The 27,488-nt window shown below is 49.6% G+C and overlaps 1 protein-coding gene across 6 annotated transcripts in view; it reads right to left on the bottom strand.

Moving 5' to 3' along the window:
• PHAF1 (phagophore assembly factor 1) overlaps positions 1 to 27,488 on the bottom strand; it is a 100,004-nt gene that overhangs the window by 37,714 nt on the left and 34,802 nt on the right. For all 6 annotated transcript variants that reach the window (XM_075940357.2, XM_089781436.1, XM_075940354.2 and 3 more), the window contains 2 exons: positions 26,763 to 26,842; positions 521 to 615 (listed from right to left, as the gene is read on the bottom strand). In XM_075940357.2, the coding sequence (XP_075796472.2) occupies positions 521 to 615; positions 26,763 to 26,842 (175 nt within the window). The remainder of the gene's footprint in view (positions 1 to 520; positions 616 to 26,762; positions 26,843 to 27,488) is intronic.

The following is a 27,488-nucleotide window of genomic DNA, read 5'->3' as shown; positions in this document are numbered from 1 at the left end:
TAGTAACCTATCAAAATGTTTAGTGAATAATGAAACTTACATTGCATAACACAATTATTTTGATTTCTAGACTATCTCATCTAGCAATTGTATTCTGCACTCTGTCCTAATTAATTGCACAGACATTTTGGAGGAATTAAAACAAAATGTATAGCTCATTTGAGATTTACTAAAGCAAAAACAAGACTTACTTCAGTGGAAACACTTCAGATATTAATTGGGTGTTCACATTAAATAGCAATCTTTAGAGATTCTGCTCAATAATGGAAATACTACTCCCTATTAGTTTGGAAAGCAAATCCTCCATCTACAACCTTCTGCTAAAAATCAAACATGATCTTTGGCTCTGAAATGATAACGCTCAAGGTTGAGAAAATGGGTCAGAGCATAGTTTAAGATTTAAATTTCACCCAGATAAAGGGTCTGATTTGCTTGCAAGCAAGAAAGACTATTGGTGATATTTTGAAAAGGTAACAAAGACAAACAAGCAGAATATTATTAACTAAGAATGATTTCTAACCTCATATTTTGGAGTTTCAGCCCATGAATCCAATTGAAAAGAAAAAGACAATCCTCTGAAATTGAGGTGAAAGAGTTGTTCAGCTGAGTTGTAAACTGGAAAAAGAAAATGAAATTATAGGAACAGTATTTTTTCTACTTCAGCTCTAGCAGCACATTGTATCACTTCCATCTGATGTTTCTGCATGTTCCTGATGCAACAAAATATCTGAGAAGAATAAAATACCATGACATAATATGGAATTTTAAGGTCACACATAACAGCATTATGACCTGTAAACTGCACGCACCACAACCACCTTGAATATACCGTATGTCACAAATCTTGCTGCTAACTCCAGGTCAGCAGGTGACAAGTACCCAGGCACACTCCTTACAACAAACATGATGGCAGGAGGGTCAGCTGTGGAGCCTGTGAATGGGCATGGTAAGGAACAGGCTCCCTGTGTGATTTTGCTCTCTGTCACAAGAGGAGGAAGGTTCCTGTGGTTACAGGGCACATGCCAGTGAGAGGCAACATGTCTCTCGCGTCTTCCCCTGGCCTTGCAAATAATTTAGACTAGTCCTCCACAATCCCCAGCACAGAAAGAGAAGTTACTCACCTTGTGAAGTAATGGTAGTTCTTTGAGTTGTGTCCCCCATGGGTGCTCCACTGTAGGTGTCAAGTCATCCTAGCACTGCAGGTCAGAGATTTTTGAGCAATAAGTCAGCAGGGCTGTACACTCACCCATAGGTGCCTCAAGGTTTTTGCACCTTAACAGTGTGCATGCACAGATGTGCCACTTTCTGTTCCTTCTCTATTGCAGAGCAAAGTGAGTTCTCCGAAGTAGAAGGGACAAGGGATGGGTAGTGGAGCACCCACAGAGACACACATCTCGAAGTACCATCATTACTGCATGTAGGAGAAAGAAAGAGCCTGAAACATGGGCCCGGTACTTGAAACAAAGTAAGCAAGAGTTATATTATGAGTAATAGACAGATCATGTCAAAAGCAGATGTTTGCCTGAAAGTCAGCATCTCTTGGTATTAGAATTGCTAGCACTGATAAAAGCACAGGAAGTATGTAAATACATACCACCAGAACTGTACAAGGACTCCCAAATGAGTACCTGTGTGACGGTGCAGGCAGGCCCCACACTGGACGGCAGGGGGTAGCCCAGGCCCAGCTGGCTGAGAAAGCCCCTCCCCTCCAGCCCTGTTGGGCATGTTCCCTGCAGAGCCTGGGTATAAAAGCAGAGAGAGCCCTCCAGCCAGGGAGGCAACAGGATGAAGGAGTAGCCCAGGCTGTGCCAGTGTTTCTGCAGCAGCTGAGACCGGAGTCGCCGCCTGTGCCCGACCTGGAGGCACAGCCAGCAGCCGCCAACCCCAGGGAGGCAGGAGCGCGCCCGCAACCCCGACGGCAGCCCCGGCAAGTACTGACACGGAGGCAAATAGGCCACAGGGAAACCAGGGCGTGGTAGGAAGCAGCCCAGGGCAAAGCACTAAAAGCGCGGCTCGGTGTGTATCGGCTGGATTCCCCGCCGAGCAGGCAGGAGCCATAGGCCCTGCCTCAAGGGCCCTAGGCTGGGACCCGATGGAGAGGGAGGGCCCGGGTCCCCCTACCACCCATTTTCCTTACCCTGGATAATCAACCCCTGGTCCCAGAGAGGCTTTTCTGGGCGGCTAGGCCTCCAAAGCCGTATTTCCCTGATAGAGGGGTATGGGCTTTATATTGGGATTGTTAGTGCCGTATTTACCATGATAGAGGGGCACAGACTTTATATTGTTAATACCCTGGATGCCCTGACCTAGGGTCCCAAAAGGGGCAACAAGACCTTAAAAGAGGGGGTGCCACCCATGCCAGGGGCGTACCTCGCGACAACCTGAGAGAACAGTTTCAAACAACAAGAGTGAAAGCATAACAACAGGCAGTGAATGCTTTGGAGGAAAGTACAAAGGGAGGTACCCAATGTGTCATTAATGCATACGATGATACGGAAGGGGTGTATCATAGATTGTTTATCTCTGTTAATAAATGTTAGGGTACCTCGACATAACTCTTTGTCCAGCCTAGGGGGCAATAGTGAAATCCATACTATGGATTAAGCTGCATTCACTGTCATGGGTACAAATGCATAAGGGCTCAGAGGTCATCTGGCTAGTGACGACTATTAATGTATTTTGTTCGACAATAAACTTGACTCCCGTGAAGTCTATTATGCTAGCTACCTGTGCAGAGCTGGCATGATATACTGAGAGAGCATATGAAAACACACGCAGCCGAACATTTATCATCACTGTCGGGATGCCACACCAGTAAATCCTGAATTTACTGAATTGCTGTCCTGAACTACTACACTGCACATGGTAATTCCTCTTTCTTCTTTGAGTGTTGTCCCTGTGGGTGCTCCACTATAGGTGACTATGTAGCAGTGTCCATTCCAGAGGGTGGGATTCGGAGTGGCTGAGTGGTAGCAGAGGTTAGGACTGTGGAGGCAGCTGTGGTGTGCACATTAGGACCTGAGACAAAGCCATAATGTCTTGCAAAGGTATGTTGTGAGGACCACGTGGCTGCTCAACAGATGTCCTGTAGGGGCACACTGTGTAAGAAAGCAGTGGAGGCAGTTACCGCCCATGTAGTGTGAGCTCTTCAACCACCAGGAAGTGGTATCTGACAGATGTAGCATGTCTGTATACTGTTGGATATCCATTTGGATAAGTGCTGCACTGAGCTTGACATGCCTTTTGGGCATTGTGTTATGGAAATAAAAAGTTGTGGGGATTTGTGGAAGAGTTTGGTTCTATCTATATAGAATGCCAAAGCACACCTAACTTCTAGAATATGGAATATCTCTTGTTGATCATTATGAAGATTAGGGTAAAATACTGGCAATATAGTAGGTCCATTAATGTGGCATGCCGTAGAAACTTTAGGGAGAAAGACGGGATGTAGTTGTATGGTCATTTTATTTTTGGTGAATATAATATAGAGGTTATCTGCCATAAGGGCACCAATCTTGTGAATGTGATGGCCACGAGGAATGCAAGCTTCATCGACAGGTGCAGGAGTGAGCACGTGGCTAGAGGTTTGAATGGTAGGTCAGTTTGAACAGTAGGGTCTTGAGAACAAGATTAAGGCTCCAGAATGGGTTGAGTGGTCTGGTAAGGAGGAATATATTTTGGATGCCTTTGAGGAACCTTTGAGTGATTGGATGGGTGAAGAGGGAAACTCCATCAATTTGTATGTGGAGCTTCAAGAGGGCAGCTAGATCAACTCTCAGTGGATAAGCTGGGGTTCTTCAGCTTCAGGAGGTAATCTAGAATGAGTGGAAGAGATGCCTCGAATGGATTAGATTGTCTCTGGGTGCACAAAGTGGAGAAGCATCTCTATTTCTGCAGGCAAGTATTACATGCATTGGGAGGGCTGCTATTGGGGAGAATGTGTTTCATGGGGTTGGAGCTCAGGATGTTAAAATGCGGTTAATTTACTAGTCCACAGGCACTTCCACATTCCTCTTTTGAAATGTACAACAGCCCCTACTGGGGTCTTGTACATTTCAAAGGAGGAACATGGAACTTCACATAGAGCCCGGGCCAGCCTCCGGGCTGCACGCAGCATGTCTGCTTTGAAATGCACATTTCAAAGCTATGGAGCCTGGGGTAGGCGGGGCGGGAGGGGGGTCCTCCGCTGACCCTGGGCTCCATGCTATGCTGTATGCTGCTTGCAGCCCGGGGAAGTGCGGTGCGCAACCCGAGATCAGCTGGGGACTCCCCAGCTGATCCCAGGTTCTGGGGAAATGCCGCAAGAAGCCTGGAGTGCACTGAGAGTCCCCAGCTGACCCCGGGCTCCACGGCAGCTGCCCCTTTGAAATGCGCAGAGGGGGCATTTTAAAGGGGAAGCCTGCCTTACAGCTGATCTCCGGATCAGCTGTGCAGAGGCCACCTTGGGGTTTCAAAGTCTGCCACTTTGAAGTACCTCTTCCCCCACCCCCCATTTGCTGCGTCTATCTCAGGCTATGTCTAGACTGCAAGCCTCTTTCAAAAGAGGCTTTTTCAAAAGATACTTTCAAAAAAGCCTCTTTCGAAAAAGAGCGTCTAGACTACAACCAGTAGTTTCAAAAAAGCAAGCAGCTTTTTCAAAAAAGAACACCAGGGCAGTCTGGATGCTCTCTTTCAAAAGCCCTGTTTGCATTCAATAATGCCTTTTTTCAAAAGAGCACTTTTGAAGAACGGCACTCTTCCTCGTAAAATGAGGGTTACTGAGGTCGAAAAAACCGCCGCATTCTTCTGATTTAATTTTGAAAGAACGCGGCTGCAGTCTAGATACAGGGAAAGTTTTTTTGAAAAGAGGTCACTTTTTTTGAAAAAACCCTGCAGTCTAGACACAACCTCATAGAGGCAGCAAGGCTGGGCATATTGACTAGTTGACTAGTCAAAAGACTATCCAATAAGCAAATGCTTATCAGATAGTTGACTAGTCTTCTACACCCCTAATGGGAGCCTGAGGCCTCAGCATCGTGGAACTATTGAGGATCCATGTCTGAAGGAAAAACTTGTCTGGGTTGGTGTGGAGGATCGAGCCTCTGTTCTGGGACAGGAGATCTGGATGAGATGGGAGAGGGAGTTCAGGGTGCTGTAGCGAATCAAGAAAAAGGGGAACTACGCCTGTCTGGGCCAAGTGGGGGCTACAAGGGTGAATCAAGCCCGGTCCAGGAGGAGCATTGCCAGCAGATCCAGAGAAGTGATTATTCCCCTTTATTTGGCCCTGGTGAGGCCACATCTGGAATACTGTGTACAGTTCTGGGCTCCCCATTACAGAAAGGATGTGGATGCATTGGAGAGGGTCCTGCAGAGGGCGACCAAAATGATTAGAGGGTTGGAGCGCATGACCTATCAGGCAAGACTGAGGGATTTAGGTTTGTTTAGTCTGCAGAAGAGTGAGGGGGGATTTGATAGCAGCCTTCAACTTCCTGAAGGGAGGATGGAGAGAGGTTGTTCTCAGTAGTGACGGATGGCAGAACAAGGAGTAATGGTCTAAAATTACAGTGGGAGAGGTCTAGGTTGGATATTAGGAAAAACTATTTCACTAGGAGGGACGTGAAGCACTGGAATGGGTTACCTAGGGAGGTGGTAGAATCTCCATCCTTATAGGTGTTTAAGTCTCAGCTTGACAAAGCCCTGGCTGGGTTAACTTAGTTGGGATTGGTCCTGATTTGGGCAGGGGGCTGGACTTGATGACCTCCTGAGGTCTCTTCCAGCCCTATGACTCTAAGCTTCAGGAGAACCTTGGGAATCAAGGGTAGAGGAGGAAGGCATATATCAGGAAAACATCCCTGAGGAAGTCCTGAACTAGTGCCGCAGAAGAGCAAAATAAAGGACATTTGCAGCTCCTGCAAGAGGCAAAGAGGTCTATCTTTGGATGATCTCATTTGTGAAATATGTATGCCATGATCTCTGGCTAGACTTCCCATTTACAGTCATCATAAAAACAGTGGCTGAGCTTATTGGCTTATGTTGTGTATGTCAGGGAGGTATGAAGCTATGCAGAAAACATTGTGTCAGATGCACCAGTTCCAAAGATGGACAACCTCTGTGTATAGGAAGCATGAACAGGCTCCACCTTGCCTGTTGATATAAAACATGCATGTCAAGTTGTCTGTTACAATTTGAATGCTTTTGTGGTAAAAATATTTGCAGGCCCTCTTGAGAACTCTGAGCTTGAGGAGGTTATATGTAGATGGGACTCTGGCAGCGACTACCTGCCTTCTGCTATGCGGTGGCCAAGATGGGCTTCTCAGCCCATGAGGGAGGCATCTGTGGTGATGACTAATGCTGGTGGTGCTTGGTGGAAAGGTAAACCTGAGAGAAGGTTTGTGGACACGGTCCACCAATGAAGGGATGAAAGTACCTTGGGAGGAATAGAAATTTGTTTGTGTAAGGAACGTGTAATAGGGGTACAGACTAAAGCAAGCCATCCTTGAAGGCAGCACCTATGCAATCTGGCAAGTCTGAACACGTAAGTGGCTTGCCACCTGTAGAGAGTCAGCATGGCCTCCCACTGACCTGGAAGGGGAACCTCTCCCTAAAACCCCTTGGTGGGCAGAACCAGAGCAGCCCAGCCCCACCCACAGGAAGCAGAAGGACGGGCCTGGGACTATAAAAGCCAAGACTGAGAGCTCAGTTAGAGCCTAGCGGGCGAGCAAGCCAGATGCTCTCTCCGGGCTACCCAGAAGGAAAGCACAGCTGCCCCACCCTAGGAGGGATGACTGGGTGTAGCCAGACAGGAACCCCCCTTGTAACATCCATTTTTGCTTGTCTGCAGCATACAGGGCACACAGAGCAGAAGGCCCAGGCTGTGTGACCGTGAATGGCTGTAAACAGAGATACGCCAATTGCTGACCAAGAGGCTGCCAAGGAGTGTCCTTGACTTAACCTATATTGATACGAACACACAGCCGTCCGCGGGGGAAGGAATCTCTCGCCCAGTAAAAAAATGTCTAGTACTCACAATTTAGTTCTCTCTCTTGCAAGTGTAAATTAACTTGAAACTTGCTTGTAAGAACTGGCGCCACAAAACGGACCAGTAGAATTTGGCCTCTTAGATAAAAAAGAGGATACGGGCTCCCAGGGGTATAAAGATGGGTCCAGCAGCGCATTTTCTCTGAGTGTCAATCTACCATCTATCTGCTGGTCAGGTTAGGTGTTTGATCTCCCGAGGTTCAATGGGGACGCCCACCTCATATTCGTCTTTCCTAGGAATTGAGAGACCGGCCCTGGCCTGACACGCTGGAGTCAAGAGGCACAGAAAGGGGTAAAAATTGTACCTGGATGTGGTCCTTTGCTTAAGTATATATATACATAGTGTTAGAGCTCTTTAAAGATTAAGCTGTCACTTGGTACCATTATTTCTATTTTCTATCTTTACCTTTTTCCTGTAACCATTTTTAAGATCTATATATATATTTGCTAGCATTTAAGAAATAGAGCAATAGCCATTGTAACCATATGCTTTTATAAGTCTTTTAATAAACCTGTAACTGTGTAAGCTTTAACCTGACTCCTTCAGTTGTTGTAACAGAACCAGGCACAATTTAAAAGAACTTCAGCCGGTCATAAAGGACAGGTATAGGAAGAGCTTGGGCATTTGGATTTGTGTCACTCTCAGGTGACAGGTCCGCTGGGGCGTCTGTTGGCCACCCTCTGCAACGGGACCCCGGTCCTAGCAGTAAAGACACGGACGTTAAACCTTTTCTCGGAAACACACACACACACACACACACACACACACACACACACACACACACACACACACACACACACACTCTCTCTCTCTCTCTCTCTCTCTCTCTCTCTCTCTCTCTCTCTCTCTCTCTCTCTCTCTCTCTCTCTCTCTCTCTCTCTCCCTCCCTCCCTCCCTCCCTCCCTCCCCCCTGACCGTCGGCTGACACTGGGTTGGACTCCTGGGACTGATGCCTGACCCTGGAGATGGGTCACGGTCACCCCAATCACCGCCAGGCTCCGAAGATGGGCTGAGACAGCCAGAGCCTATACCACGCTTCAGAGACTGGGCTGCGCTGCTAAGACCATTGAGTGACCCAAACCCAGAGCCCATGGACACCCTGCCAGCGCAACTGTCCCCATCTGACTCTGAGGAGAAGCAGCTGAGCCAGGTAGGCTCCCAGTGGAACTGGGAAGCGGCCCAGCAAAAGCAGACCCCAGGCTGGCTGACAAAATGAAGATTGGTTGGGTAGCATGTTTCGGCCTGAAGCCCATCTTTCCCACAGACCTGGTTGGCATGTCATGGTCAGTGTCCTGCTGACCCAGCAGCAGCCCGTGCTGCCACTGCTAGAGCTCTGGGCTGGGATATAGTGAAGCGGGTGGGCCTGCGTCCCCCTTGCCACTTCTCACCTCGTGTGGGAGGTTCCCCCTGTGGGGACAAACCCACCTGCACTTGTCGGATCTCCACCAGAAAGGAGACCCAACTCCTAACTGGCTAGTAAATAGACTGGAGCTTTAAACTGGTTACCTGTTCGTACTGTTTGGTGCTCTTTCCTGACCAAGGGCTGGGCCTACAGACTATGGATACCATCTGCTGAGAGCCTGGAGCCTTTACCTGTATGGACTATTATCAGTCTGCTGCCCCATCCGGACCAAGGGTTGGGCCTTATAAACTATTGGCCACATAGACATTCAGAGCTAGGCCCATGCCTGTTTGCCTGCTGCCCCGCCCTGACCAAGGGCTGGGTATCATAAACTGCATCTCAGTCTGCAGAGAGGCTTGAGTCCCTGAACTAATGAAACTGTTTGATTGCCTAAACTGATTAGCTGTTGCACCGCCCTGATCTTTGTGAACTGCTGCTCAGCCTGCAGTCAGGGCCTAGCCTTCCCTGTTAAACTGTTCTTAGATTTCTTGGTTACTCAGCCCTGGGCAAGGGTAACTTCATGGACTGTGGCTTAGCCAGTAGCCTGAGTCTTTGAACTGTTTGGACCTCCCCCCAGGCAAGGGCCAAGACACCAAAATTACTATTTAGCTGGGCCAGTGTCGTGAGTCTTGCTGACCCGGACCATTACACCACCATATATCCTAGTATACAGAGACAGGTATCTGAGGACTGATGGTGACTGCAGTCTCTTAGTTTGATGAAACAATGTTTCGGCAAGAAGGCACAGGCCTTGGCAGAGTCTATAAAAGCTCCGATAAATTCCAACCTCTAAGTAGTTCAAGGACAGACTTTGGCTCATTGATAAGAAGTCTAGCCTCTGAAAGAGAGTCTTGATCAGGGGGAGTACTGGATTGCTTCTTGGAGGTCTTAGAGGGTTTAGGCTTTTCGTTGGGAGCCTCAAGGTCTTTGTTCAGAGATGGCTGGAGAGACCTGTAGAGGAATATCTTCTGAAGCCTAAATTCCTAAATTCCCCTGTCTGGCCCCCGGGGTGAGGCTAGAGTAGTGCTGGCACTTGGCAGAAACATGGGTGTCCAAGGCACCATATACATGAGGAATGTCTGCCAGAGACCAGAACAGCATTGCAATGTGCGTTGTACTTTTTCAAACCTAAGGATCCCAGCAAAATGGTGGTTAAATATCAGCTCTAGTCTCTTAAAGAACTTTTTAACAGAGAGGGATTAGCCAACTTGGAGAAAAAATACTGGGGAATCAGTAAGGTTTTTGGTTTTTGTGGTGGTGGTTTTTTGTTTTGACAAAAACTCCAACCAACCAACTGTTGAAGAAACTAACTACTAACTAGAGGAATTAATCACTAGTTGTTTTCTCAAACCAGGTGAGACGCTTGTAGGCAGCGACGGCAGAGAACGAACAGAGTGTGGCACAACCACGCATGCGAGCAATTAAGGCACGACCACCTCCAGGTACCTATGGCGTGTGTGCAGCCCTGCTGAGTACTTCTCAAAAATCGCCAACCTGCGGTGCATGGACGACTCAACACCTACAGTGGAGCACCCACAGGGAGAGGACCCAAAGAAGAATTCATGCCTTTTGGGATCTGCTGCCCTTGAGAGCTCCACAGATCTCAGAAGCAGGGGTTAGATTCCATTGTACACAAATGCGAGAAGCCTGGGAAACAAACAGGAAGAATTAGAAGCCCTGGATCAGTCAAAGAACTATGATTTGATTGGAATAACGGAGACCCAGTGGGATGACTCACATGACTGGAGCACTGTCATGGAACAGTATAAACTGTTCAGGAAGAACAGGCAGAGGAGAAAAGGAGGAGGAGTTCCACTGTATGTAAGAGAGCAGTATGATTGCTCAGAGTTCCAGTATATAAAGGGAGAAAAGCCTGTTGAGAGTCTATGGGTTAAATTTAGAGGTGGAAGCAACAGGAGTGATGTTGTGGTTGGTGTGTCCTATACACCACCAGATCAGGTGGATGAGGAAGAGGAGGCTTTCTTCAGACAACTGAGAGACGCTTCCAGATAACAGGCTCTGGCTCTCATGGGGGACTTTAATCACCCTGACATCTGTTGGGAGACCAATACAGCAGTACACAGACAATCCAGGAAGTTTTTGGAAAATGTTGGGGATAACTTCTTGGTACAAGTGCTGAAGAAACTGACAGGAGCCCTTCACAGCTTGACCTGCTGCACACAAACAGGGAGGAACTAGATGGGGAAGTAGAGATGGGTGACAACCTGAGAAGCAGTGAACATGAGATAGTAGATTTCAGGATCCTGACAAAAGGAAGAAAGAGTAGCAAAATACACACCCTGGACTACAGAAAAGCAGACTTTAACTCCCTCAGGGAACTGACGGGCAGGATTCCCTGGGATGCTAACATGAACGGGAAAGGAGTCCAGGAGAGCCGGTAATATTTTAAAGAAGCCTTATTAAAGGCACAGGAAGAAACTATCCTGATGCGCAATAAGAAAAGCAAATATGGTAGGCAACAACATTGGCTTATTCGGGAAATTCTTGGTGAAGCTTAAACACAAAAAGGAAGCTTACAAGAAGTGGAAACTTGGACAGATGACTAGGGAGGAGTATAAATTAAATATATTGCTTGAGAATGCAGAGGAATTATCAGGAAGGCGAAAGTGCAACTGGAACTGCAGCTAGCAAGGGATGTGAAAGGTAACAAGAAAGGTTTCTACAGGCATGTTAGCAGTAAGAGGGTGATCAGAGAAGGTGTGGGGTGGAGTGATTAGAGAGGGAGTGGGGGAGGTAACCTAGTGACAGATGATGTGGGAAAAGCTGAAGTACTCAATGCTTTCTTTGCCTCTGTCTTCACAGACAAGGTTAGCTCCCGGACTAATGCACTAGGCAACGCAGTATGGGAAGGAGGTGGGCAGCCCTTGGTGGCAATAGAACAGGTTAAGAACTATCTGGAAAAGCTAGATATATACAAATCCATGGGTCCAGATTTAATGCATCCGATGGTACTGAGGGAGTTGGCAAATGTCATTGCAGAGCCTTTGGCCATTATCTTTGAAAACTCATGGAGATCGGGAGAGATCCTGGATGACTGGAAAAAAGCAAATGTAGTGCCAATCTTTAAAAAAGGGAAGGACAATCCAGGGAACTACACATCAGTCAGCATTACCTCGTTCCCCGGAAAAATCATGGAGGGGATACTCAAGGACTCCATTTTGAAACACTTGGAAGAGTGGAAAGTAATCAGGAATAGTCAACATGGATTCACCAACAGCAAGTCATGTCTGACCAATCTGATTAGCTTCTCTGATGAGGTAACTGGCTCTGTGGATATAGGAAAGTCTGTGGATGTGATATACCTTGACTTTAGCAAAGCTTTTGATACGGTCTCCCACAATATTCTTGCCAGCAAGTTAAGGAAGTATGGACTGTACAATGGACAAAAAACTGTCGGGCCCAACTGGCAGTAATTAATGGCTCGATATCAGATTGGCGGTCGGTTTCTAGCCGAATGCCCCAAGGATTGGTTTTGCTAAACATTGTTGGCTGTGTCTAGACTGCACCCCTTTTGTGGAAAAGGGATGCAGATTAGACACAGCGCAATTGCAAATGAAGCGTGGATTTAAATCTCCTCCGCTTCATTTGCATGAACATGGCTGCCGCTTTTTTCCGGCTCGGGGCTTTGCCGGCAAAAAGTGCCAGTCTAGACGGGGATCTTTCGGAAAATAAAACCTTTTCCAAAAGATCCCTTATTCCTGATTTTAAGAGGAATAAGGGATCTTTCGGAAAAGGCTTTATTTTCCAAAAGATCCCTGTCTAGACTGGCGCTTTTTGCCGGCAAAGCCCCGAGCCGGAAAAAAGCGGCAGCCATGTTCATGCAAATGAAGCCGGGGAGATTTAAATCCCCGCTTCATTTGCAATTGCGCTGTGTCTAATCTGCATCCCTTTTCCGCAAAAGGGGTGCAGTGTAGACACAGCCGTTATGAATGGCCTGGATAAGGGGATGGATTGCCTCCTCAGCAAGTTTGCAGATGACACTAAGCTAGGGGGAGAGGTAGATACGCTGGTGGTCAAGGATAGGGTCCAGAGTGACCAATACAGATTAGAGGATTGGGCCAAAGAAATCAGATGAGGTTCAACAAGGACAAGTGTAGAGTCCTGCACTTGGGATGGAAGAATCCCAAGCACTGTTACAGGCTGGGAACCGACTAGCTAAGTAGCAGTTCAGCAGAAAACGACCTAGGGATTACAGTGGATGAGAAGCTGGATATGAGTCAACAGTGTGTCCTTGTAGCCAAGAAGACTAATGGCATATTAGGTTGCATTAGGAGGAGCATTGCCAGCAGATGTACAGAAGTGATTATTCCCCTTTATTCGGCTCCGGTGAGGCCACATTTGGAGTATTGCGTCGAGTTCTGGGGCCCCCCCACTATAGAAGGGATGTGGATGCATTGGAGCAAGTCCAGCAGAGGGCAACCAAAATGATTAGGGGGCTAGAGCACATGACCTATGAGGAGAAGCCGAGGGATTTAGGTTTCTTTAGTCTGCAGAAGAGAAGAATGAGGGGGGATTTGATAGCAGCCTTCAACTTCCTGAAGGGAGGTTCCAAAGAGGATGGAGAGAGACTGTTCTCAGTAGGGACGGATGGCAGAACAAAGAGCAATGGGCTCAAGTTACAGTGGGGGAGGTTTAGGTTGGATATTAGGAAAAACTTTTTCACTAGGAGGGTGGTGAAGTAGGGGAATGGGTTACCTAGAGAGATGGTGGAATCTCCATCCCTAGAGGTTTTTAAGTCTTGGCTTGACAAAGCCCTGGCTGGGTTGATTTAGTTGGGATTGATCCTGCTTTGGGAAGGTGGCTGGACTTGATAACCTTCTGAGGTCTCTTCCAGCTCTATGATTCTATGACCCTGCCCACCAAAACCTACTCTCATTATATATATTGCAGAGAGGACTAACACCCTAGGATCTGTCCTTATGGCTCCTCCTATCACTATCCTCCTTGGTGGCCCCTCAGACACACACACAGTGTTCCCAGAGAATCTTCCCCAAATTATCCAAAGTGACTATCCTAGGGTTTCCTCAAAATCCTCAAATCCCTGCTCTCAAATGCTCCAAATACCCTCTATAATATATTCACCAGGAAGTAAGGGAATGTAATCTTTACAGCCCTGGTGGCAGAGTTGATTCTGCTTCCAGGATCTCTCTCGTTCCATGGGGCTCCCCTTGGAAGGTTCCCCCTTTCCCAATCACCGTGGCCCCAAAGGCCATGCCCTTCCCTGTGCTTCTCCCACCCCCACTGATGCTCAAGCTCACATATACTTCCCAATCTACAACCATGCAATGCCAGAAAGTCCTGATTTCTAAAGCTGGTAGGGACAGGATCTTGCTCATTTTGCTGAACTGCTCATGGCACTAGTGAACTGGGCCTCTGCCAGGCAGGGAAATGGGTCCTGGGGTATGCATGGTCAGGTACTGTTTCAACCAGAACAGGAGTTGGGGGGGATACAGGTGCCATCGAGGAAAGAGGAAACTGGGGAGAGGCGGTGGTTGCTAGATATGTTGGCTCCCACATTTTTTTTCAGTCTTCTTATACTAAACTAACTTGCTGTTGTGTTGCTACAACTGTTTTCAGTTGCATGTTTCTCTGGCTTACACCATGCCAGACACCGTAGCAGCTTCAGGACTTGCTCCATAAAAAGTGAACATTTTTCTAAAGATAAAAATGTTGAGAAGTGGTATTTATAGCCCACTCTGCCAAAGACAATTTAGAGGAAACATTGAATCACAGTAAATAAATTATACATGAAGTGTCTCAAAATGGAAATGCTTTCACAGGGCACTGAAATACGAAGTTATATATAGAGAAAAATAACTAAAGTAATGGCTATCGAAGATGCTGTGCATCTTAACACACTGTTAACAATGAAATTAAATTTCAAATACTATTTTTTAATAATAGGAACTCAGCCCGTCAGCACCCCCCTCCCCACCCACAAAAAACCCCCTCCTTTCCATCCCTCCTTCTTTACAGGAAACACAACTATAGCTCTCTACAAATAACACTGTGCAAAGATGGCTATTAAATACACAATATTGTTCCAGGGATATATGTACATAAATTCTAGAGTCTCAGGGTCTTCACAATGAAGGCCTGCCACTGCTTCCTCTCAAGAGTTCTAGTTCAAGCATCCCTTCCTCCCACTTCTGTAAAGTGCTTTAAGATCTACTAATAAAAAGTACTACATATGAGCTAGTTATTATTATAGACCACAGCTGTGGCTGTATGGCACATGGAGAGAGGTAATCCATCAACTGTGGCCTAGTCTATACTACAAATTTAGGTCAAAATTATTTGCATTAGGACTTTATAAACAATGAGTCCACACTACCAAGCCTATTCACTGACTTGAAGGGCTGTTGAAGTCAATTTCAGTACTGCTGCTTGTCGAGAGGATTAATGGTAAATTTAACTTTGCGTGGTTGACTTTAGGTAGTGCAGATGCAGTGCTGTTAAAGTCAACCTTCTGGGACCCTGGGAGGTGTCCCATAGTGCCCTACTGTGACTGCTCTGTCCAGTACTTTCAACTCTGTTGCTCTCCAACAGAGAGCATTTTCCTGTTTGGCCAGCATGGCGAGCAGAAAAGGCAGCACACCTCAGCACACCACGAATACTCAGGATCACAATTGAGCTCCAGTATGGAGCATGTAGGAGATCCTGGACCTGATTGTTGTGTGAAGAGGAATTTGTTCAGGCAGAGCTACAAAGCAGCAAAAGAAATGCTAGTATCTATGCCAAGATTGCACAGGACATACTGGAAAAACGATACAACAGGGACACACAGCAGTGCCACATGAAAATAAAGGAGCTTAGGCAGGCGTACCAGAAGACAGAGGCGGCACACGGATAGCTTGGGTCAGCATCACAAACATGCCACTTCTATAAGGGTACGTCTAGACTACATGCCTCTGGCGACAGAGGCATGTAGATTAGACTACCCGGCATAGGAAAATGAAGTGGCGATTTAAATAATCGCCACTTCATTTAAATTTACATGGCTGCCGCGCTGAGCCGATCATACCTGGGAGGTCGACAAATGCCTTTGATGTCGACCGCGGAGCGTCCAGACTACCGCGCTGAGCCGACAAACAGCTGATCGGCTCGGCGCGGCAGCCATGTAAATTTAAATGAAGCATTTTCCTATGCCGGGTAGTCTAATCTACATGCCTCTGTCGCCAGAGGCATGTAGTCTAGATATACCCTATGCGACTGCATGAGATTGGGGGAGGGGGGCACCCAACCAGTGTTCCACAGAAGTCAGAGGATACCTTCCAAGAGACTCTTCACGTAGCCCTGGGCAACAGCAGGGAGGAAATTGTTGATGAAGAGGAGGAGGAGAGTGGTCAGCAGGTGAACGGAGAGTCCCATCTCACTGACAGCCAGGACCTTTTTATAACTTTGGAGCCAATCCCCTTCTCACATGATGTCTTGCAGCTGGGTCCTAACAGTGGGGAGGGCGCTTCCAATGAGTTTACATTTTTAATTAAGCTACAAGTGGGTTAATGTAATCAGGTGTGACCTGAGGCAGCCTTTCTGCCACACAGAATGGGCTTCTCCAAAACAGTTAATGTGTCTGGAGACACAACAGGAATCTTCCCTGCATATCTCCATAAAGGTGTCATAGAGGAACTCTTTCATCCTTCTCACAAGGTTTCTTCCTTATTCCATCCTCCATGATCAGACATCTTTCCATGCCAAGCCAGCAGTAAGTGATCTAGCATCATTAAAGGACAAGCATTACAGGTTCCTGGCCACATTCAGTCAGCATCGACCACCGCACTGATAAACTCTATCCTTTGGATCAGCACTAACGCGGACTTTTCTGTGTTTACCAACAGGCTATGGCAGTGACGTAGCTGAAAAAGGTCCTGCGGACCTTGAAGCTAAAGTTGCCCTTTATGTGCCAATCATTCAGGGAAAGGTAGATCTGTACCCCGATGCTGTTGATAGGCTGCTGCCGCTGCCACCACCACCATATATGTGGTGAACACACAAGGAGCCGTGGCAAGGCTGAACGGGAGAACAGCAAATTGGTAGTGGATGGCATTTGCCATAAATCACAGAAAACATCTGTACCTCTCGAATACTGCACTATGGAAATACCCGTCCTTGAGATTAAGGGCAGCATACCAATCTCCCAGATCCAGGAAGGGGATAATGAAGGCTAGTTGCGGAGGGCCAGGATGATCGGAGCCTGCTGCCCTTGGCTTTAGGGATAAAAAAATAGCAGGAATAAATCCCCTGGCTCCTGTAGCAGTGCAGAACCTCCTTCACTACCCCCATTTGCAGCAAATCTTCGACTTCCTGCATGAGCAGTTTTTCATGAGAAGGGTCCTTGAAGAGGGAGAGGAGGCGGAGGGGTAGAGGTGAGTTGGCGTGTATAGCCCTGCCGCAATGTACCCAGGACAAAATGGTCCATAATTATAGATCACTAAGCAGGGAGGTAAGGGCACAAGCAGTGGGAGAACATGGGGAAATAATCTGGTAGTCTGAAAGGTATGCTGTCCTCAGTGGGATGTGGCCTTAAGTCAGGTGGAGCCTGACTGGGACGAAGATTAAGGCTGCTTGGTCTGTCTCCTCCTGAAACCCTTATATTTGCTCTACCCCGTGTCCTGTCAGGATCAGAAAGGAGCAAAAGATGCATGAAGCTTAAATTTCTTGCATGCAGGCCCCAGGATATATAACCCCAGTGGGCAGAGGGTGGCGCGGAAATCTTTTAACCCATACAACTTACTGTCTGTCTGCTCCACAAACAGGAGCTGCGCCATTGAAGGGAAGGATCCTGTTTGGACTGTTGTACCTCAGCAGAGAGACCTGACAAGAACAACCAGGTTGCTCCCACAGGGATACTCCCGATGCTATCATGTGAGATGCAGCATCTGCTGTCTCTGAACCAGCTAGCACCACCACCCTAGCTGCTATGGCACCTTCTTCCACAAAAGCCCAAAACTCATTCATCAAGTCCTCTGGGAAAGAAGGCCTGAACTTTGTTGTAGTCTGCCACACGTTGACATAGCAGGCTCTGAGGGCCTGGCGATTTGTTACCCAGAGCTGGAGGATGGAGGATGAATCAATTTTATGACCAAATAAATCAAGTCACTTTGAGTCTTTATTTTTCGGGGTTGCCCCCAGCTGACCTTGCCATTCATGGTGGTTGACTGCCTCCACCAGGGAATTTGGGGCAGGGTGGGAGTAAAGTTACTCACACCCTTTGCAGGGACAAAGTACTTTGGTTCAGCATGCTTCAAGATGGGGGAGGGGGGAATAGAGGAAGGGGTCTGCCACAGGGCATTAGTGATCTTAGCTACCCTGTTGTGGGGAGATACGGCCACCCTGGCTTGGGCCACCTGTCCCAATATGCCAAAAAGGATCTCTTCATGTTCTTCCAGCTCCTCCGTCTAAAGCTTCAGGTTGGGCCACCAATGCTCCCTCCAAGTTGCACAGCTTCACAGGTGTTTAACCAGCCCCACCTAGTCAGAGGCTCAGGGCTCCATGCAGGAGCTGACTGACTGGGCAGGGATGATTAATCACCTATGAAGCTGGGCTGCTGCACAGCTTAGAGGGAACACTGGTGGCAAGCCTCTTAAACTCCTGAAAAGCTGTGACAGTGTATCTGCCCTGCACTGGCCCTTTAAGGGCAAAACCCAGCCCTGAGCAAGGGCTGAGAGTGAAGCCCCAGATTAGGTTGTTTATTGCTAATTAGGGCCCAGCTGAGAGCTATAGAAAGAAGGGCTCCTGGTGGTAGAGAGGATTTATTCTTGCTGTGTCTGGAGAGCAGAAGGAACATGGCTGCCTGGGAAGCAGGAGGCTTCCTGGAGGTAGAGCAGTGCTAGGGAAGGAAGGCAGAGCTGAGAAGCTATGGCCTGACCTCCCTCCCAGGCTGCAGGGCCTGAGGCAAGGCCTGAGAGTATTAGAGCTGCAGGGGGGCAGCCAGGATATAAAAAGGCAGCAGGTCCACACACCTTTGCCAATGATGAGTGGCCATTACAGACTGCAGTTTGCCCGAAGCAGGGAATAGCTGAAGACTGGCAGTGGGTCACTGAGGCAAGGAGGGTAGAGGGGAATGGGGTGATCCCAGAGTGCAGAGACTGATAAACACGCCCCCGGGAGGGGGCAAAGAGTCACTGGAGTGGGCACTGCTGGAGGGCAGTGTCCTGAAGAGGATGCCATGGGTCTGGATTTGACACTGGGAGACACCAGTCAGAAAGAGGTGTTCAGTGAGTAGATATGAGCTAATTCCCAGTGCTACTGGCAGCAGGTGCCATGACGGTGAGTCCACCCCATGACATAAGCCCATACATCATCCTGGGTAACAACCAGAGGGGGCTCCACGATTGCTGCATTAGGTCAGGAGGAAAAGGAGAAAGCCGCACAGAGGGAGGAGGGGGGGCTCTTCAGGGAGCGGAGAGGTGGAATGCTGGGCCTCTCTCTCTTGTTCCACCTTCAGGGTGGCAGCCCTCAAAACATCCAGTGCTCGAAAGTGTTTGGCAGAGGTGGCAGATGATGCCATCGATGCACTGGCTACAGAGTATAGTACCTGAGATGACACAGGAAACCTCCACTGTACCATTGGGATGGCCATCCCTGCAGCCACCTAGGAACCCATCTGCGATATCAAGGGTGTCAGGAAAGTTCCTGAGCTGGTGGCACTGATCCAAGGCCAAGCGGATGGAGTGCACGGTGCTGGAAGACCAGGAGCGAGGAACTGGTTTTGGGAAGGATGCCAAAGCCCAAGACAGGGATGAGCAGCATGAAAGGCCCACTGGAGAACATCAACTGCTGGGTAACCTGCGGTGCAGATGTTGGTAGCTGGCAGATTTGTAGGGAGAGTGGTTGTGGGGAGCAGTGTCAATTGCCCAAATAGTGGGGCTGTGATATACAGTGGGACCACCAATCCCTGAATTCTTCACAGACAAGCAGCAAGAATTCTGGTTCTTAGGAGTAGTACTGGCATAAGGAACAGTTCCAGGATGCCACCAACTTGTCCTGCGAATGGCACTGAAACCTTGATTGAGTATCACGTGCCAGGGGCTGTGTATCTCTGGAGATCTGGGCCTAACTCCCAGAGAGACTTCTCTCATGTCCTCGGAGGCCCTGGAAACTTCAAGGGACTGTATCAGGCTGTAGGCTCTGCATCCCTCCTGGTGTAGAGGTGAGGCCTTAGGCACCTCTCTCTCACTCTCTTGAGGGAGCAGTGTCTCTGTGGAGATGCAGGCAGTGCTATGGTAGGCTTCCCTTTATGGCACGGTCCCACAATTACAGGTATGGATAGCACTGGCATCGACATGTCATCCTGGGTTGCTTGCACGGCCTCTGGCATTGGCAGCACATGGGGTTGTTTGACACCGCTATGGGAGGGAGGGGGGAGCAAGAAGAGGAGCATTGTTCTGAAGGGGCCTTACAGGTAAGCTGGGTCACAAAAGGAGAGTTAAGCAGTGGTTAGCATTTTGGTCTTATCTTTCCTGGGCCACAGAGATCTGTCCCTGCCCTGCTTAGGTTTGTGTGATGCTGGAAAATGGTGCCAGGGGGCTGAGGGTACCAGCAGAGCGCCAAACACTGACACACTGGTACTCAGTGCAGAGTCCGACTGGTTAAGCGCCAGAGAGCTCCATTAGGAGAGCTTCTAGATGAATGTCCTTTTTGGTGTGAGACAAATTATTTGCAAATGTGGCACTTATCACTAATGCGTACGTCTACTAAGCACTGTGAACACTCCAAAACTAGGAAGCCTGGGACAACCAAAACTGAAATAATTCATCCCATAACTGGGGACTGGAGCTTGTTTCGGAACAGGCTTGGGCTGACTGCAACTGTGACATGACTTGAAGCCCAGGATCAGGGGCATATCCCAACCGGAGACTAAATCCCTACAGAATTTAACCCTAACTGACTTACTGAACAGTAAACTAACAATAGAAACTATTTACAGGAAAATTAGAGTCCGACAAACTGGAAAAAGGAGTAACAGCTAATGCTAAGGCGAGAAAGTGCCAAGCTTTGTCACTGGCAGAAAGAAGGAATTGGTGGTGAAGGGAGGCTGGAGGCACCCTACATAGCATGGCATGTGTGCACCACTCCCGGGGGCGTCTGAGGCAGATACTGCTAAGGGAAAATCTTCCAGCACCAGTGTATGTGATGAGCACCCACACCTACACTGAATGGACAAGCAGCAGCACTCAAAAAACAAACCTATTCCAAAAGAAGCCCAGCTCCTCAGTTATGGGATAATATTTCACTGTTATGGCTGCACTCAGTTTTGACTGGCCCCAAGCGGATAATTCAAATTTAATTACCCTTTGTCTTGGGAGTTACAGTAATCATGTTTCTTTTCATCACCTATCAAACACACTAGGTAACATACACCTGTTCCATTTGGATTTCCCTTTTCTTCAGTGATTCTATATAATAGAAAGTTGGGTAAACTTATAAAAAAAATAGCAAGTGCCTACAGCAAACAAATTATTGAGAATACATAGGGGCAATCTTATGATGTTGAACTCATTTGTTAGGCCCATTATCTGTTTATGGTCTGTATTTTATTTCTCTCATTACTTCTGTGCACTGAGGCTACGTCTACATTGGCATGATTTTGCGCAAATACTTTTAACGCAAGAGTTTTTGCGTTAGAGGATTTGCGCAAGAGAGCATCTATATTGGTCCGGGACTCATCGTAAGAATGATGCGCTTTTGCGTAAAAGCGCATCTACATTGGCAGGACGCTTTTGTGCAAAAGCAGAAGCCTGGAACCATTTTGAAGAGGGCAAAAGGGCACCAGCCCTTTCCGGGGGCGATGGCGGGAGCTCCTTTGAGACACATGCTTAAAGGGATCTCTCCGGACAGCCGTTTCTCTCCTGCTGCGTGCTTTAGGACCTCTTGCAGGGACAGACAGCCGTAGCAGTTCTATTTGTGGTTGCCCTCTGCCTTATTGGACACTATTGCCTTGTGCCTTTAAAGCCTTTGGCTGATTTTTTTTTTCTCAGCTTGTTTCTTGTACCTTGTGCCTGCTCTGGCCCCTTCCGGCCATTTTGGAGTGCCTGCAGCTGCTGCTCCAGGCTGCTGCACTTCTCCTCCAGGACCTCGAGGCGCAGGTCGCTCTGGACTCTCTCACCAGGGAGGCCATGGCATCCCTGTGCCATCCCCAGCTCACCATGGAGAGGTCCTTGTAGAGACTGGACACCAGTACCGACTGGTGGGACTGGCTGGTCCTTGGGCAATGGGACGACCAGCAATGGCTCCGGAACTTCTGCATGTGAAAGCAGACGTTCCTGGAGCTGTGCGCCTGGCTTGCCCTTGCGCCCCAGAGAACCACCCACCCGACTGTGGGAACCCATCCCAGTCGAGAAGAGGGTCACCATCGTACTATGAAAGCTGGCCACCCCGGACAGCTACCGATCAGTGGCACACCAGTTTGGGAGGGGCAGATCAACCGTCGGTGTCGCCATGATGGAGGTAAGTCCCAGGAGGAGTGTGTGTGTGTGTGTAGGGGGGAGGGGAGTGCTGCACTCCATGCCCAGGGGCAGGCAAGACTCCAGGCTGGGTCACCCAGGGGTTTGGGCCATCCATCCCTTGCACGAGCCTGCAGCTGGTGGGGGGAGGGGGAGCGTGGGGCGAGGGGGCCCTGGGGCGTGTGTGTGTGTGAGGACAGAGGGCATCACAGGGGGGCCCCCCCAAGGGAGCATGCACTCACCCTGCCTTATGTGATGTGTTCCCCTGTGTTTCTCTGCACCCTTCTGCTGGTTGTCTGTGCCATCAGTGATGTCCTGCTCCAGAGAGTCATCTGCCTGCACGATGTGGAAGCTACGGTGGCCGGCTTCACTACCCTTGGGTTCCCCAACTGCGGGGGATCCCTGGATGCAATCCACATCACCATCCATGCCCCAGAGCATCAAGCGGCCCATTTCATAAACAGAAAGGGGTGCTTCGCCATCGTACTCCAGGCCCTTGTGGACCACCATGGCAGTTTCCTGGACATTTATGTGGGCTGGTCCGGCAGGGCACACGACGCCTGCATTCTACGAAACTCCGGCCTGTTTGAGAGGCTGGAGGCGGGCACTTACTTCCCCCAGAGGGGATTTACTGTCGAGGATGTGCCAACGCCCACGTGTATTGTGGGGGATGCGGCCTACCCCCTGCTGCCCTGGCTAATGCGGCCCTACACGGGGCAGCCGGACCACAACCGGGCCTGGTTCAATGACCGCCTCAACCGGGCCCGCAACCAAGTAGAGTGCACCTTTGGGGGTCTGAAAGCCCGGTTCCATTGTTTGCTCACCCGTCTGGAGATGGGTGAGCGGAATGTCCCGGAGGTAGTGGCCGCGTGCTGCATGCTCCATAATCTCGTGGAGCGGAGGGGGGAGGCCTTCCTCCCAGCATGGATGGCAGGCGAGGGCTAGGCCTTTGAACAGCCCTGCACAGCTGCCATCCACCAGGCGCACCAGGATGGGGTGCGCATCCGGGAGGCCCTGACGGAGATGTTCTCCCAGGCCCCATAGTAGGGTCGCCTCTGTCTCCCTTGACATCTCCCTACCCTCCCCAAACCTTCCCCCTCCCCTCCCCTCCTCTCCCAATAAACAACCCACACAGTTATTTTTGGAACACAATGTTTGAACTTTTTATTTACAATGGAGAGGGAGGAGATGGAGGGGGGGAGGCTCTTAACTGGGAGTGGGGAGCTACTGCTAGGAGGGGTGGCCCCTGCGATTGCTTCTGCGGGGGCAGACCTGCACATGGGGGTCAGGCCGTGTTGGGGCAGGCAGCACAGAGAGGTGGGCAGGAGGGGCAGGAGCGGGCATTGCGGGAGGAGGAGGAGCAGGAGGGGGCATGGGCATTGCTATGGGAGGGATGGCAGGTGCATGGGGCAATGCCATGCCATAAGGAATGGCACGGCCAATGTGCGCGGTGAGGGTGGAGATGGCATCTGCCATGCGCACACACTGGGCCTGGAAGGGACCCCAGGCCTGCTAGCACCACTGCAGGTCCCCCTCCTCCTAGCGCGTGATGGCTGCCTCCACCCGTTCGACGGACAGCACGTGCCGCCGAAGCAGCTGGTCCAGCTGCCGGTCCTGCCGGCTTGGTGCTTGGGCGGCTGGGAGTGTTGCTGCTGCCGCAGGGCTAGAGGGTCCCCCGCTCCTGCTTGGTCCCGCTGCAGGGAACAGAAGAAAGGATGGGTCAGTCAGGCAGCCCGGCCACTGTCCCCACACCTCATGCCCTCCCCCCCGAACCCAGGTGACACCACAGTAGTGTGGCTTGGGCCCACTCGGTTACCCCCTTTCCCCTCTGTTGTATGTTTGCATACAGGACTGCCCCTGGAGTAGGGTCCTCCTCCATGTATTATAACCACCGGCCTGTGTCCTGGCCCCTTGGGGCGTTGTTGTGTTAACCTGTGGAACTCCCTTCCAGTGGAGGCTGTGAGGCTTTGCGCTAATCAATGGTGTTTGACAGGGAGCAAGATGAATCCCCACACAGTGCCTTGGAGCACATATGGCAGAGGTGGTCTGGGCCCTCAGATCCCCATCATGTGGGCTGTCTCCTGGACGGAACCAGAACCAGGAGAGTGACTGGGGAGTGTACCATCCTTGCAGCAAAACTGAGGTGGCCCTAGGGCCGGCCCGAGCACTTCCCCCCTCCCCCTAGCCCTCACACATGGTAGCCCAGAGACATGTGTGGCTGCAGTGGGGACTGCCCCCGGGGGTCTAGCCAAGGCACTGGGAGCAGGCGAGGGGCTCGATGGGGGCCACGCTCACAGGGCTGTGACGCTGCAGTTTTCCCAGGAGCAGCTGGCTGTGCCTCACAGACAGGCATGGAACAGTGTGCCGTTCTGTGTGCTGCACCCTTGTGGAGGTGTAGGCTCTGGCCTGAGCCTCTGGGGCCCTGGCTGATTCCAGCCGGCATCCACCCTTCCCCCCTGGTCCTGCTGGATGTGCGAGAGCAGCACGGTCCCAGGCATGCCCTGGAGCTGCCTGCCGCAGCCACGTGCCGCTCGGTCACCAGACTGCACGTGGTTGCACGTGCTGCATACTGCTAATGCTACACAGCGTGCAGCTCACGCGGCCTGAGTGACACGCTCACGCGGCCTGAGTGACATGCTCTCCCCTTCCCCCCTCCGGGCGCCTAACTCCCCCCCACCCTTGAGTGCAACGTGCAACACTCACCTGTGGATCCTTTTCCAGCCTCCGAGGATGCACGGGAGACATTGGGGCTGCCAGAGAGGGTCTCCGCCTGGAGGGTTCCGCTGCTCTCCTGGTCCGCCTCGTCCTCTGACTCACTGGGCAGCTGTGCTTCCTCCTCCACCTCACTGGGCTTGGTGACGGGGGGAGCCTGTAGGTGTCCACTGGAACCGAGGGTCCGTGGGGTGGTGGTGCCTGGCCCAGGATGGCGTGGAGCCATTGGTAGTAGGGGCAGGTGTCAGCTCCTGCCCCCTGGCCCGGACATAGCCCAGGCGCAGCTCTTTTACCTTAGCCCGGACCTGTTCCAGGGTCCGGGCTGGATGACCCTGGTCAGAGAGTGCCTGGACCATGCGGCGGAATATGTCCGCTTTGTGCCGATAGGACCATGGGTCATGGATTGCCTCTTCCTCGACCCAGAAGTCCAGGAGGGTGTTGAGCTCCCCTGCAGACCAGGGTGCGCCTGCCCCTTGGTGCCGCCTGCCCTGGGGTGCGGGTTGTTCCCCCCCTGGAGTGGCCATCCTGGGTGGTCTGGTGGCTGTTGCAGGGAGCAGAGCCGTGTGGCAGAGCTCTGGGCAGAGGTGGCAAAGCTGCTTCTGCCTTGTGGCCTCTGCAGGCTGCGTCTGCCTTTAAGGGGGCTTGGGTTACCAGGAAGTCCAGAGCTGCCTGCAGGTACGAAGCATCCAAGTGGCCACAAGGGCTTTTTTCTGTTTAGACTGCTTTTGTGCAAAATGTCTTGGCTGCCTGTCTACACTGGCCTCTTGCGCAAAATGGCTTCTTCCTGAGCAGGAGTATTTGTGCAAGAAGCACTGATTTCATACGTTAGAATGTCAATGTTCTTGAGCAAGAACTCGCAGCCAGTGTAGACAGGCAGGAAGTTTTTGCACAAAAGCGGTCGCTTTTACACAAAATCTTGCCAATGTAGACACAGCCTGATTGTGTTTGTGTTAATAAATCAGAATGCCACACCTTGCATCAGTGTGATTCATGACAGGAGTGGTACAGATCCTGCTAAGACCATGATTATGTGGGCTGTGCAGGTTGCTGAGCAGGTCTGGCTACTATAGAAACAATCAGTGTTCTCACCCTGGGTCTGGGATGCATCTCACTCCCCACCCACTTTTCTGCATTTATCCATAGTCCAGTTATGCAGTCTCTGTGATTTAGAGCATCTCTACACAAACACTTCCTGGTGGCAAGCTCAGCTATATATATATATCTACCTCACTCCAGCAAAATACTTGAGTAGACCTACTGATGCATGACAAAGTTTCTGAGGGCACAGAAACAAACATTTTCTTGCTGCTTTTAGTGAGTACCATCAGAGATCACATGGCCAATCAGTATATAGCAGGGGTGGGCAAACACCCAATCAGGACCTGGGGGTAGAGGAGTGTGCAAAGTTTCCTCTGCCCTGGCCCTGCCCCTGCCCTGTGAGGAACTTAGAAATGCCACATGCTCTTGGCAGAGCGGGAGAAGACTCTGTGCGCTCCCCTGCCCCCAGACCCTGATTGACCTGGGGGTGGGGGAGGTCTCCTTCCAGCCAGTGGCATGGGCATCTAGGGGAAGGGGGGGGAACAAAGGTGTCCCCCCATCCCCAGACCAATCATAGTCTGGGGGTGGGGAACCCGGAAGTCTCTCAGCCCTGCCCCTTTTGGTATGGCCCAGGGCCACTTTAGAAATTTTTGAAATGGCCCCTGGCAAAAAATTATTGCCCACCCATGGTGTACAGTATGCTACAGCTCTACATCTTAACTTGTTGCACAATTTGTGTAGACACGGCTTGCGAAAATTCTCTCTCCATCTAAACTAGACAAGACTAAGGGAAAGACCTCAGTTTCCTTGTTATTGTGGTTTAAAGTGAGCCTATTAATGTTAGCTGAACGTACTATTATCGGGCCACACAATATTTTGCATTATTTCAGTTAACTAAGCCAGCCACCATTCAAATTTAAATAATATTTTGTAAAATATGTGACTACCCTCTGAAAAAACAGAACTCATTTCATTTAAGAACAGTCTGCTTCTAATATAAAAACACAGGGGATATTGTTTAGAACAGTCTGTTATTCTTAATGTCAACCAGAAGATTAATTTCATTTGACTGAAGCCAGTAGTGAAGTCTACTTTTGATGATCTCAGAAATACTGTAGCCTACCTCCTGGATGTGTTGCTCCAAATGATTGATCAATCTGTTCTATGGTTGGAGCAATTGCCTGAGAGTTAAAATGGACACCGCTGAAAAAAAAAAAAGAAAGCCACTGAATCATTATTAAGGAGCAGGCTATTGGTTAGAATTCATTAGTTAAACTCATTGATACACAAAATTAAGAATGCACAGACAACTCATTTTTCAAAGGAAAATTATATTTATCTCACATAGCAATCCAATATCAGAGAAAACACCTTGGCTACATCTAGACTAGCATGATTTTCCACAAATGCTTTTAACGGAAAAGTTTTCCGTTAAAAGCATTTGCGGAAAAGAACGTCTAGATTGGCATGGATGCTTTTCCGCAAAAGCACTTTTTGCAGAAAAGCGTCCATGCCAATCTAGACGTGCTTTTGTGCAAAAAAGCCCCGATCGCCATTTTCGCGATCGGAGCTTTTTTGTGCAAAACAAATCTGAGCTGTCTACACCGGCCCTTTTGCGCAAAAGGACTTTTGCCCCAACGGGAGCAGCATAGTATTTCCACAAGAAGCACTGATTTCTTACATGAGATCATCAGTGTTCTTGCGGAAATTCAAGCGGCCAGTGTAGACAGCTGGCAAGTTTTTCCGCAAAAGCACCTGCTTTTGCGGAAAAACTTGCCAGTCTAGCCACAGCCCTTATGTTTTTATGAGGTAAGCAGAATTAAAAATACTGTGCAGTCATTCTGTTGCT

Source organism: Pelodiscus sinensis, chromosome 12 (genome assembly GCF_052426305.1).
Source record: "Pelodiscus sinensis isolate ZL-2025 chromosome 12, ASM5242630v1, whole genome shotgun sequence".
NCBI lineage: Eukaryota > Metazoa > Chordata > Testudines > Trionychidae > Pelodiscus > Pelodiscus sinensis.
This window is presented reverse-complemented; position numbering and strand designations above follow the sequence as displayed.